At 38.0% G+C, this 12,873-nt stretch overlaps 1 protein-coding gene across 4 annotated transcripts in view; it reads left to right on the top strand.

The window, feature by feature from the left end:
• The window catches only part of LOC115657820 (phosphatidylinositol-binding clathrin assembly protein-like), a 50,330-nt gene extending 37,700 nt beyond the window's left edge, over positions 1-12,630 (top strand). For 2 of the 4 annotated variants that reach the window (XM_030576093.1, XM_030576095.1), the window contains 5 exons: positions 450-570; positions 6,460-6,483; positions 6,631-6,687; positions 6,963-7,070; positions 8,102-12,630. In XM_030576093.1, the coding sequence (XP_030431953.1) occupies positions 450-570; positions 6,460-6,483; positions 6,631-6,687; positions 6,963-7,070; positions 8,102-8,116 (325 nt within the window). In that variant the 3' untranslated portion in view covers positions 8,117-12,630. The remainder of the gene's footprint in view (positions 1-449; positions 571-6,459; positions 6,484-6,630; positions 6,688-6,962; positions 7,071-8,101) is intronic. The other 2 variants (XM_030576094.1, XM_030576096.1) reach the window with 1 other exon arrangement.
• Positions 12,631-12,873: the final 243 nt, after the last annotated feature.

The following is a 12,873-nucleotide window of genomic DNA, read 5'->3' as shown; positions in this document are numbered from 1 at the left end:
GACTTGGATGTTTGAGCAACCTTGCTTGTTGAGGTCAGATAAGGCATAATTCAAGTGAGCCACTGAATAAATATCTCTGGCAAATCATTTTCTGTAACATGCTCTCTGAGAAACCATTTAGCTACATTGCATTGGATGAGGTTTAGAAAGTTTACTTCTCATCTTGCTCCAAAAGCAGTGGCAACTTCGTAAGAGCAAGAACACAGATGATAACAGTGATAATTGGAATAAGTTAATGGTGAAAATTAGATTGTTATATAAGAATTTCTGTACATTTCTGCTGCCTACATGAGTTTTCATCTGTAGTGTTAAGTTTTTACTGATCCTCTGATATTTGTTTATCTGCTCATAAACAGAAGTTCTTTTCAGTTTCAGGTCAAAATTGTTATACTTTATGGAAGATCCTGTTAACTCCATGGGGAAGCTTAGTTCTGTAATTTCTTTTTCAGGTCAGACATGCAGTGGAATCAGCCAACAGAGAAGAAACTTACTGGTGGAACAAACTGGCAGGCAAAAACAAGCACATCAACTACATGGAATACTGCCCCCATTCCTCCTGCTCCACATATGGTAAGTGTTGTACCATTTCTGACTTCAAATTATGCACCATGAAAGTAAATAAACTGTGTTTTCCACTGATATGAATTTAAAAAAGAAAAAAAGGACCAGAGGCTATTCCACTTGAGGCTGGAGAATTGTCTACAGAGCAGCTCCACACTCAGTGACTTGAAGGGGAGTTTACTTCTCCCCTCTGCTTCAGAAACTCCTGGCCTTTGGGGTTGGGCTGAGGCTAGGATTGTGCAGTTAAAACTCTGTTCTTTTAAGCTGTCTACAGATTCAAGAAGACCCACTGTATTGGTTTCCTTTGTTAATAAATGGAAGGTCTATAAGGACTAGAAGCTTTTTTCTTTTAAATAAAAGCTTAGCAGCAGCAGAAACTGGTGAGCAAGTTCCCCATTCACCAGGAAAAGTTTTCTGCTTTGAAGTGGTGAGTGGATTTGTCAAGACTCAGTGACGAGGGGAAAAACAATATCAGAAAATGTGAAAATGATAGAACTTTGTAAATGATATTTTTGTTACTGTTTTTTCACCTAAAAATTTAGTAGCGATTGGACATTTAATATAGTGAATGCCAGTGAAAATGAGGTAGGATCAGAGGCTAAAATAGAGAAAGAATACGCTAAAAATTGTTTAGACAAGTTAGGTGTCTCCCTGTCACCAGGGCCTGATGAAATACATCATAGAATACTCAACTTGCTGACTAAGGAGCTGTCTGAGCCATTAGCGATTCTTTGAAAAGTCATGGAAGATGGGCGAAGTTCCAAAGGATTGGAAAAGGGCAAATATAGTGCCAATCTATAAAAAGGGAAATAAGGACAACCCAGGGATTTATAGACCAGTCAGCTTAGCTTCAGTACCCGGAAAGATAATGGAGCAAATAAGCCATCTATTCACAGAAACTTAGAAGATAATAGGGTGAAAAGTAACAGTCAGCATGGGTTTGTCAAGAACAAATGGTGTCAAACCAACCTAATAGCTTTCTTTGACAGGGTAGCAAGCCTTGTGTTAGGGGGAAGTGGTATATGTGGTATATCTTGACTTTAGTAATGCTTTTGATACTGTCTCACATGACCACCTCATAAACAAACTCAGGAAATACAACCTAGATGGAGCCACTATAAGGTGTGTGCATAACTGGTTGGAAAACCATTCCCAGAGAGGAGTTATCAGTGGTTCACAGTCAAGCTGGAAGGGCATATTGAGTGGGGTCCACAGGGATCAGTTCTGGATCTGGCTCTAGTCAATATCTTCATCAGTGATTTAGATAATGACATAGAGCAGGGGTTGGCAACCTTTCAGAAGTGCTGTGCTGAGTCTTCATTTATTCACTCTGATTTAAGGTTTTGCGTGCCAGTAATACATTTTAATATTTTTAGAAGGTCTCTTTCTGTAAGTCTATAATATATAACTAAACTATTGTTGTATGTAAAGTAAAGTTTTTAAAAAGCTTCATTTAAAATAAAATTAAATTAAAATGCAGAGCCCCCCCAGACCAGTGGCCAGGACCTGGGTAGTGTGAGTGCCACTGAAAATCAGCTCGTGTGCCGCCTTCGGCACCTGTGCCCTAGGTTGCCTACCCCGGCATAGAGAATACACCTATAAAGTTTGTGGATGATACCAACCTGGGAGGGGTTGCAAGTGCTTTGGAGATAGGATGAAAATTCAAAATGATGTGGACAAACTGGAGAAATGGTCTGAAGTAATTGGGATGAAATTCAATAAGGACAAATGCAAAATGCTCCACTTACGAATGAACAATCAGTTGCACACATACAAAATGGGAAATGACTGCCTAGGATGGAGTACTGTGGAAAGGGATCTGGGGGTCATAGTGGATCACAAGCTAAATGAGTCAGTATTCTGGGATGTATTAGCAGGAGTGTTGAGGCCTTGTCAGCGCAGAGTAGAACAAAAGAATTACATCTTCAACTCGAGTATTGTCCGGTTCTGGGTGCCACATTTGGGGGGCCCCCAGGAAAAATGGGTGCCCCAGCCCCAGGGCAGAAATCCCGATGAGGCCACCCTGAGCCCTGGCAGGTGCCACAGGGGAAGAAGCCTTGAGCCCTGGCAGGAGTGGGGGAGCCCTGGCTGGAGGGGTGGCAGGGTATAGTGGCAAAGCCCCAGACAGGCCCATCCCTAGCTATTTTGGCTCTGTGGGGCCCCACCCCAGGCCTCTGCAGGGATGGGGGGGCTGGCCACTTTCTGCGGGAAGTGGAGTGACCTGGCCCCAGCTTGCTCTGCTTCCCTGGCTCCCAGATTTAGGGGGAGGGGGGAACCGCCCCTCAGCACTGGCTGGCAGTGTGGTTGGGAGCCAGGGGAGTGGAGCAGGCTGGGGCCAGGTCGCTCTACTTACCAGTGAGTGCAGGCCCGACTGCTTCTGGAGTCTTCAGTGGAGTGGGGTTGGGGCTGGGGCAGAGCAGAGGCGGGAAGAGGCAGAGCAGGGGCTTGAGCCCTAAGCAGCTGCGTACTTTACATATGGGTAAGGAAGGCCCTGGCCCCAGAGCCTGGTCTGCCCCTGCCCCAGAGCTCGGGCTGCCCCAGCTTGAGCTGTTGGGAGCGAATGTCCCCAGCTCGGCGGAAGCCACGCCTGGAGCTGTGGGGGAAACTGAAGCCTGGAGTCCAGCTCCTGAGTTGCTGCAGCACAGAAATCAGGGTGAACCACTCTCATCTTTGCACTTCCCTTGGAGGTGGGTCTGATCTCCCCACGAAGTGGGGCTGTACAGGGGAAAGACAACTCCTGTCTCTCCCCAGCACGGAAACATTAGCAGCTCGGCTCTGAGCAGCAGGGGGAATCAGATTTCATGAGGGAGGATTGATTTCATGGTCTGTGACATGTTTTTCACGGCTGTGAAATTGGTAGGGCCCTACATCTAAGGGAAGATTGAGAAAACTGGGTTTGTTCAGTCTGGAGAAGAGAAGACTAAGAGGGAACACAAGTTTTCAATTACGTAAAAGGTTGTGACAAGGAAGAGGGAGAAAATTTTTTTCTCCTTAACCTCTGAGACTAGGACAAGAAGCAATGGGCTTAAATTGCAGCAACAGCGGTTAAGGATGGACATATTAGGAAAAACTTAACTGTCAGGGTGGTTAAGCACTGGAATAAATTGCCTAGGGAGGTTGTGGAATCTCCATCATTGGAGACTTTTAAGAGCAGGTTAGACAAACACCTGTCAGGGATAGTCTAGATAACAATTTTAATCCTGTCATTAATACAGGGGACTGCACGAGATCTCTCGAGGTCCCTTCCAGTCCTATGATTCTATGACTTGCAGGAATATTAGCTATTGATCTAAGTATGCTGGCCTTCATACCATTGAAAAACTTACATTAAGGGCATTTTAAAAAAAATCTAGATTCCAGTTTATTTCTTTTTGGAGATGGACAGAAATTAACAGTGTATGTTTGCCCTTTTGGGGAGGTTACAGTTGTCTTAAGATAAAATTGATCTCAAGGGATAGTTAGGTTTGTTAGGAAGGGACCTAGTCCATCTTGCTTCTGAATCCTGAGAGAGACCATCTCACATGTAATAACTGCCATTCCCAGCTTGTTTTGTCCCTGTTGGGCTTCAACATGGCTGTTTAACTACTTCATTGCTGATAATACTTTGCCTTTTATACAGTCTTCTATGTAGAGTGCTATGCCAAAAACTACATCTTATTAAACCATCTCAAAATACTTCAGTAATGAAACATATTGCTGCCCAGGATGTCAGATGAATACTATAAATATTTCTCACATGGCAACATGCTGACTAACCACCTGAGGAAATATGAGTGCCAGAAATAAATCCCAATCAATTATAAGTTGAAAAAATCAGTTACAACTATGTCAAACCAATGGAAGAGTGGGAAGCACCCATAGTTTATATCTGTGGCTCCTTATTTAGACAAACACAAAATGAAGGGAACAATGAAATAGTTAGGACTGATCTTTAATTAAACTTGTCATCTGCTTCTATTCCAAAGGCGGCACACAAACTGATTTTCAGTGGCACTCACACTGCCTAGGTCCGAGGGGCTCTGCATTTTAATTTAATTTTAAATTAAGCTTCTTAAACACTTATTAAAAACCTTTATTTTACATACAACAATAGTTTAGGTATATATTATAGACTCTAGAAAGAGACCTTCTAAAAATGTTAAAATGTATTACTGGCATGCAAAACCTTAAATTAGAGTGAATAAATGAAGACTCAGCACACCACTTCTGAAAGGTTGCCAACCCCTGGTTTAGAAACATAAATTCTGAGTTTCAACAGATCCCATGAGAGTATGTAAGAGACATTGAGGCAAGGGTAGATTAGGGTTTGACAGTTGACTTTCATTTAGTACATTTGTATGTTTGTTTTTAATGTATCAGTTCAAGTTCTTTTTATTGAGTATTTGAAATACTTAGCCTGTATAGAAAAAATACAATTCCAGGTCTTGGATAACATTTTCAAAAGGACCTAACTCCCATCTTCAAGGTTCCTTATTTATTTAGATACTTCTGAAAATTGTGTGCCTTAGGCTGTTTTCAGGGGGTTGGGTACTAAGGAAAATATTCAGTATTTTATGCCTCTTGCCTTTGATACAGAGACTGTACTTTTGGAAAGATGAGCGAATGCCCATTTTTGTTGGTTCACAGTTTGTTGTGCCACACCTAAATCAGGTCAAGCATTGTGACAGGGACTTTAAGTCATCCAGTGGCTGAGGGAAAAATAGCTATGCCAGAACTGAACAGTAAGTGGAAAGTCCTGAATTAAACATTCCATAAAGCGACCCCCAAAAATTCAAGGAACAGTTCTGTTATCTTCGTCTTTCTCAGTAGTAACTTCCTGTCAATATTCTGGATGTTCAACAAGAGATATGGAAAGATGCTATGGGTCTCTTAAAATCTGCAATAGTCTGATTGTTGTAGAACCAATAATGGGGAATGTTCCTGGATTTTATTCATTCTTGTCCTGAATGTATTAGGAACACAAAATATCTTCCTGCCCTTGCATACAAATATGCTAATTGTATCCCTGAAATGGCTGCCTTGGTTAAAGAAGTAGAACTAGAATGTTTCTTTTACTTATTAAAAGAATCAAAACCTATCAAATGGCCAAGGGGATTTGGAGAGCTACTATGTGTTCCCCAAGCTCATGTGCAAAACACATACTCTTTCATATCTGTCATGCAGATGGAATCTTCTAGTCTCCATTTTCATATGCACTATAACTTTACCATCTGTTAATAGTGTACACATTTCCCATTAGGTCACAATGGGACAGCAAGACCTAGGATGTGGCCCTGGGTAGAAATGAATCCCCAGATGGTTGTTCTTGGGACTGATTTCTTCTTCCACTTGCTCCTGCTCTTCAATTTCTGGGCTTGCTTCAGACACCTGGTTCTATATTGTAGAAAAACATGGAAGCTGTCTTTAGGCTAAGAATCTTTTATGGTACTTGAGCATCCTTTCCTCTCCATTCCTCACTGAATTTCTTGATGAGTGATCAAGGCTTTCTTGCTCTCTCCTATTCTCTTCTTCTTCTCCTTAAGTAACTATACAGTGCCTGTTTCTTGAAGGTTTGAAACGCAAATAAGGCCTTTAAATGTGGCTGGATTTAGCAAAAATGTAATGAATTAATGCCTCCCTTATAAGACTGAAACTAGTTGTTATTTACATGTTAGAAAAGGAAAATTCTATCCCAGTTACGTGGTACAACCTGTTAATTTAACTGTTTTTACTGTTATAGCACACTGCATTACATTGTTTGTACATTTATCTTTTCTAGTTAGACTATATTATATTCACAATGAAAAGCATGGAGATAGCTAATTTCAGTGGTATATCATAATCCATTCCTGGGTTAAGTTGTCTAGTTTCAGTGCCACTTCAATAATTTTCTGTCCTTATTCCTTTTTGGTATGCCAGAATGGAGTACATTATCCTGGATATGTAAGTTACTTTCTTGTAAACTTGTAACCTATTTCAAGTACTTTACAAAGTATACCTTTCTAGTTTGTAAAGTCCCTTATTAAATGTTACTAGTAGAAACTGTATTTTAGATCGTTTCAAGCATAATTTTTCTTCCTGACATTGAAGGTACCTGCTCCAATGACGTACCCAGTGACTACACCTCAAGTGCCTGTGTATGGAATGGTGAGTTCATTGTTATAACTGTATTTTCACACTTTGGAAATGTAATTGTATATTTTAACTGTTTTGTTGCCATATTTCAATATGCTAATTTGTCGGTTTATACTCTTTTCTTTACACAAACTAAAAGACCTGAAAGACTACATACCTGTTGTTTCTGTTGATTTCCAGTATATCACATAAAGCACAAAATATTCAATATGAAGTTTCCAAGATTAATTTGAGTTAAAAATATTTCTTTGATTAACTCTTCCCCTGTCTCTCTCTATACCTTACAGGTACCTCCTCAGATTGGTGCTGCTCCTTTAACGGCACCCCAGCCAATGATTTATACACAGCCAGGTCTCAGGCCAACGAATCCCTTTGCGCCTGTCCCTGGACCACAGGTGAACACTTAAGTTCACATTTAAAAAAAAAAAAAAAGCTTAAGGAAAAGTTCCAGTCTTAGGAGTAAGTGAATGATCCCAAAACAAAAAAAAAAAGCTTGGGATACCAGTAGTTTTACAAATATCTTTTTCTAGGACCCTTAAATTACAAATGCGCTTGAGTGAATTATCCCAGTGTACACTGATGACCTCCTAGTCTGCCTTTAAAAAAGGCAAGTCCAGCTTTTGTTAACATTGTATAGGTCTCTAAGGTTTAATGCTATTAAAAAAAAATTGCCATAAAGATTTAACACTGCGATCTGAAAGGATACCTTAAAGAATACAACGTTAAGTAAAACTGGACTTTCTTCCTTCCCAGCCAGTGTTACCATTGTGAACTCATTAGAGCTACAGTCCTCTATTTCCATGCTTGTAGGGGTTACTCTCATCTGTGTAGTGGCTCCTAGTAGGCACTACAGCCTGGAGGAGGAGGAGGTAAATGAATGGAGAACAGCGGAGCACAGGTTACTGGTCAACTTTTCCTAGCTATCTGTGAAAAATCCTTGCCTAGAAACTTTAGGCATAGGGGAGATGAGAGGGCAGTATTTGGCTTCTAGGACTAGCCAGCCAGTCATTCCCCTGGATGAGTTCAGCCTTACACAACACAGCAGGCAATGAATTCATGTCTTCTGCTGGTTTGGGCCGACAGTTGAGATGATAAAATATGGTGGTCTTCATACATTTCATGTGGGGAGAAGATTCACACTAATTTATGTGCTCCATTGGGGGAACATAAATTTCATGCTCAGCTGTGAATTTCACTCTGTATCTATTTGTATCATAACCCTAAATGTTTGGGTTTGGTGGTTTTAAATAACTCTCCATAAGAAACCAAATAAGTAGTGCACTATCTTCTAGCCCACCCCCAAATAAATCCTGGTTGCCAAGTAACCAGGTTAACTGTTCTGCTTGTAGATACGTGAATTGATTCATTATTCTGCAGAAATTGTGCAATGAGTAAACAAACTTAAACTTCCATTTCTATCTTACAGATACAGTTTATGTAGAGCAGCCAAAGCAGCGAGATACATTGACGACCAAATACTGGTAAAAAGAAGAGATGGCAAATTCAGTGTTCTCACAGTGCAGTCTTCAGCAGGGCATCCACTTACAACTCCCTGTGTAACATAAAATTACTTTGAATTGCAATGCTTTAGAGGTTCTTGTTTATAACAGTCACTATGGTATGGAATCATGTTTGTTCACTGGTTTTAGATTGCAAGACTAGCTTCAGTAGAAAATCAAAATCTTTGAAGCTAAAGGTCAGTTTAGAAAATTTGAGAAGAATCTGACTTTTAAGGACTTATACCTTCTGAAGAGGGGCTTACTTACATAATTGCTTTGCAACTTTATTCATCAACAGATGGCCTATAGAAAGTTGACTGAGGGCATGATATTTCTATTTATTTTATTTTCTCCCTGAACTGTGTGGCTGTTGTAATCAAGGCACAACTCAAATGAAGTTGAGCAATAAAACTTTCATATGCTCTAATAAAGTACTCTGATAGAGTAATGCTTGTATTATCATATAAAGCCAATATTGTGTGAAATCAGACAGCTTTCTCATATTAGAATAGCTTCTTATAATTCACAAATTTTATACTGTGAGTTTTAAATGCTGTGAATCAACTAACTATATATAAAAACAATTAATGGAAAACTGATCCATTGGCATTATGGCAGTGCGTTATATTGCCAACTGAGAGATTCAGACTTTGGCATAGGCTTGAGATCTGTCTCCAAGCAGGAGAAGATAGTAGTAATGTTACAGAATAGCATGTGCAGCTTCCAAACAGATAGTGATAGCTGCACTTCCTTACAGTATCTTTTGTGCAGATAGCAGCATCGTTCTTAGCTCTAGCAGGAGTTGCCTTTATGTCACAGTAAAACTGCAGACACATCCAGCAGCAGCAAATTGGAGGGATTAGCAAATCTTGTTGCTGGCCACTAAAGAGGAGAAATGTCCACATTTCAGTAGTTTGGCAGTTTAAAAAAAAAAAAAAAAAGTTGATCTTTTTGGACTGGGAATTACATTTGTGGTATTGTCCAGCCTTTGACTATAGCTTTTGCCACTTGTTCAACAACAAATCCAGTCCTTATAAATTACAAAGTAATTATTTTTAAATGTGTAAATATGTGTAAACTTTGAAGTACGTTTCTTTAATTCTGCAGTAACTTTTTTATTTTGTTGAATTTTCAAAATAAAAATACTGTATTGCTGAAGAAATGTACATACATTTCTTCTATAATAAAAATCTTGCAATCCATTATCTAATCTGTGAAAAATTATAACTGCAGTCTAGCTACACATATGCAAAAATGATTTCAAAAATTAAGGTTTTCACTTCCATATTTATTAAGTAAAATATTCCATAAAAATACTGTAGAATGTTGGATAAAAAATACAGCCTGATCTTTCATATCTTAGAACACCTCAAGAATAAAAATGATAGCATGAAAAAAGTATGTAATTTGACACACACAAAATTCAAAACATGTTTCCAGAACTTTAGTGGGAGTATAGAAGAAAAGGGAAAAGTGCTATTGTATCACTTAAATCTCGTTGTGGGATAATCTTAAACTGGGTCATCATAAAAAGAAAATAAAGCGTCCTTGTTATTTACATCAGTACAGTAGTGACTGTCTTGTCTTGGGAATGTTACGTTAGCAATAATATCATTAAGGGTAGCTTACGAATGCCAACATGTTATTTAGTAATCTTGCCAAATTGTTCTAGAGCAAACCTTTGAAATACAGCACTTAAATTCTGTAATATCCTTTTCTCTAGGTATCTTTTTGTTTGTTCATTTTGTGCCAAGAGTGTAAGGGAATATACTTATTTCATAAAAGAAATATACTTTTTGTCAAACTAAATGAGAATTTTTAAGTCCTTTTGACACATGTATTTGAAATTTGTAACCACTAACTTTCTGTGAAATTTAAATGTTGCAAATGGAACAGATGTATTAAACCAAAATTCTGGACATGTACTAGCAAAGATATAAACTGGACTAACATACAGTGATTAAATATTGAAATTTGAATTTAAAGGCTTTTGGCTTTAATCCCCTCTTCCTGGGTTGACCAAAAATACTATATAATTAGTTTTAAGTCCGTGAATTCTCCAGTACACACAGTGACCCTCCATGTGCTGGGGAAACCTACCCATGACTTGGAGTGAGTCATAATGTTTCAAACTTTATTTGATACAGGGATGAATTCCGTTGAGTTTACTCAGCATTTAAAGATCTTGCTTCCAACAAATCCTTCTGTCTTAAATCCAGTTTAGATCAGTACCTGTGATAGACTGGTATGTGTTTTTTAAATAGTTAAGCAGTAATGTCAATGCTCAGAGGTTGTGAACAGGTAATGTCTGGCACTGTAAAGTAAATATCAAGACTCTTCTTTTCTGTAGAAGCTTATTTTATAGTCCTGTTCAAATCCCTTTTAAATTATATCCCTTGTGTGATTCATTTTAAATTGCTCAAATGAATGAATGGGCAGACAGCATACATTCACTGTAACTTTATTGAAGAGCTACATTCTGATTAGCTAGAACGTATTTGTTCTCTACTTCCTGCCGTCAGAAATAGGCTCAAATACTTTTTTTAAATTTCTGATTTGGCTAGAGAAATTTTTAGTGACTTTGTTGGGCAGCTTTCCTGTAATCAGACTGTCTGATAAGTTTTAGTTAGAATTAAAAAGGAAAAAACAGCCAGTGTACATCTTAAACACTTTATAAACTACCTTCCCTTTAGTCTTGTACAGCATTTGTTGATGCATTAATGGGTTTACGTAAAAATCTTGATATAGCTTTTTATCTTTGAAGAAAAGGTGGTTTTAGCATATTTCTGACTTCACGAAAGTATACAGAACTGCTTTTAGCAACTTCCTTGTGAACATATTTGAACATGTAAAATGCTGGAGTATCATTTTTAGCCCCCAGCGTATGGTTTCATAAATTAAGAATAATGTAACTGCAAGGAAATAGGACACTGTCAAGATTCTTAAGGCTCAATATTTTTCCCCTTGATCCTCTGAGAGACACTTTTTGTTGTACAGCAAAATTATCCCCATTACTGGGGACCATATGACTTAAAAAAAAAAAAAAAAAAAGCCTTGCAACCGTTGCAAATAGTAGCTGGTACAAGAGCAAGACAACAATGGACTTGTATGTATATGGCATTGTCCATTCACTCTCCTACTAACTCTGTTTTTTCTGGTTAAGCATCCTGTTCTGAGTGCTCTTCAGCTCCTTCCTTTCTCTCAAAATCAGTGAAATCTGAGGAATGCCATGCACATCCATCATGTATTCCTGTGGCATTTGTGACTATCATTCCACCTAACGGCTGAGATGTTAACACTGTTGCATCCCTTTTTTGGGAAGCAAGTAATATCTTTCTGATGAGGCACTTTACCATATACTCTATTGCAGGAAGTGGGATGGAACTTTGTAATATTGAGCTTGTTGGACTTGAAAGTGTCCCTTTTAAATCGCTGTCCCTTTTTAATAACCTTAACGTACGTTATGAATTTGCCTCCAGGAAGTTCTCTACCTTAAATATAGATTCCCAACTAGAATTATGTAATAGAGAAATTTTAGTTCTGTGCACATAGTGGTGGAAAAAAATGTAGGGTAAAAATAGTGAGCATACTTTTTTGTAAAATGTTGAATAACCTCTTACTACAAGACTGAATACATGGTGTGTCCAGATCTGGTTTTTTGATGTGTGGCAGAGAGGGTGGGTTACAATTTTAGAGTATCATGCACTGTGGATCGGTGCTTTATTTGTAAATAAAAGGGAAAACTTTTTTCTTTTGGGTAGTTTGTATCGTAAGGATAACATCTAAAGGCACTGTGTACCAGTCATTTATTTCCATTTTAAAGATTATATTTTTGAGTAATGGAAATTGTACATGTTATCATTTATACATTTATTGGTAGAGAAATAGAAAAGTTATGTTGCTATTACTCTGAAGATGTATTTGATTGTCACGTATTGCTAAATACATTACTGCATAGCTTTTTTCCACAAGTATCTCGTGCATTTATTTAAAGAGATTGTAATAACTGGTGCAGTTTAAAAAAAAATGATGTACATTAGGAATCCTTCAGTATCTCAAACCTGTAGCCTTGTGTTTCAAGTCTAATTTTTTACCAGATATTTGGCTGGGGATTTCATTATATAGAGCACTGGCACACAAAAAAAGGTGCTGAACAGATTTATTCATTTGGGATTATTTATTTAATGGCTCTTTCATCATTTTATATGTTGCATTTTCCCCATGTATAACAGGTTTGTGCCTTTTATTGGGTATTTATTTAAAAGGAGCTTACTATAGTGTAGGAGGTTGTTTTTACAGGCTTATTCTTGTATGGCTGTTTCTTTAAATGAGTTCCTTTCCATTTTATAATAATGGATGCAGAATGTGTGGAAAACAATCCATTGACCATAAAACTGGGAGAGGGGGGAGGTTTAAAGATACAAATTCTGCAAAATAAAACATTGCATAAGCACAAGACTGGCTATGTTGACATTTAATTGCGGCACTTAATTTAACAACATACAAAACTGTTTTGGGTTTTTTAAGATTGTTGCTCAGATTCATTCATTTGTTATTAAAAGGTTTTGAAAAATAAACTTTGGCACAAATAAGATGTGTTTATTTTTAATGTGTTCAGATATTTAATGCTTGTTTCAAAATTGCTATAAGAGAGTGGAGTTAATTGTTCTTGCTTCATCTTCCTAAACAGAGTGTGATA

The sequence above is a fragment of the Gopherus evgoodei genome, chromosome 9 (assembly GCF_007399415.2).
Source record: "Gopherus evgoodei ecotype Sinaloan lineage chromosome 9, rGopEvg1_v1.p, whole genome shotgun sequence".
NCBI lineage: Eukaryota > Metazoa > Chordata > Testudines > Testudinidae > Gopherus > Gopherus evgoodei.
This window is presented reverse-complemented; position numbering and strand designations above follow the sequence as displayed.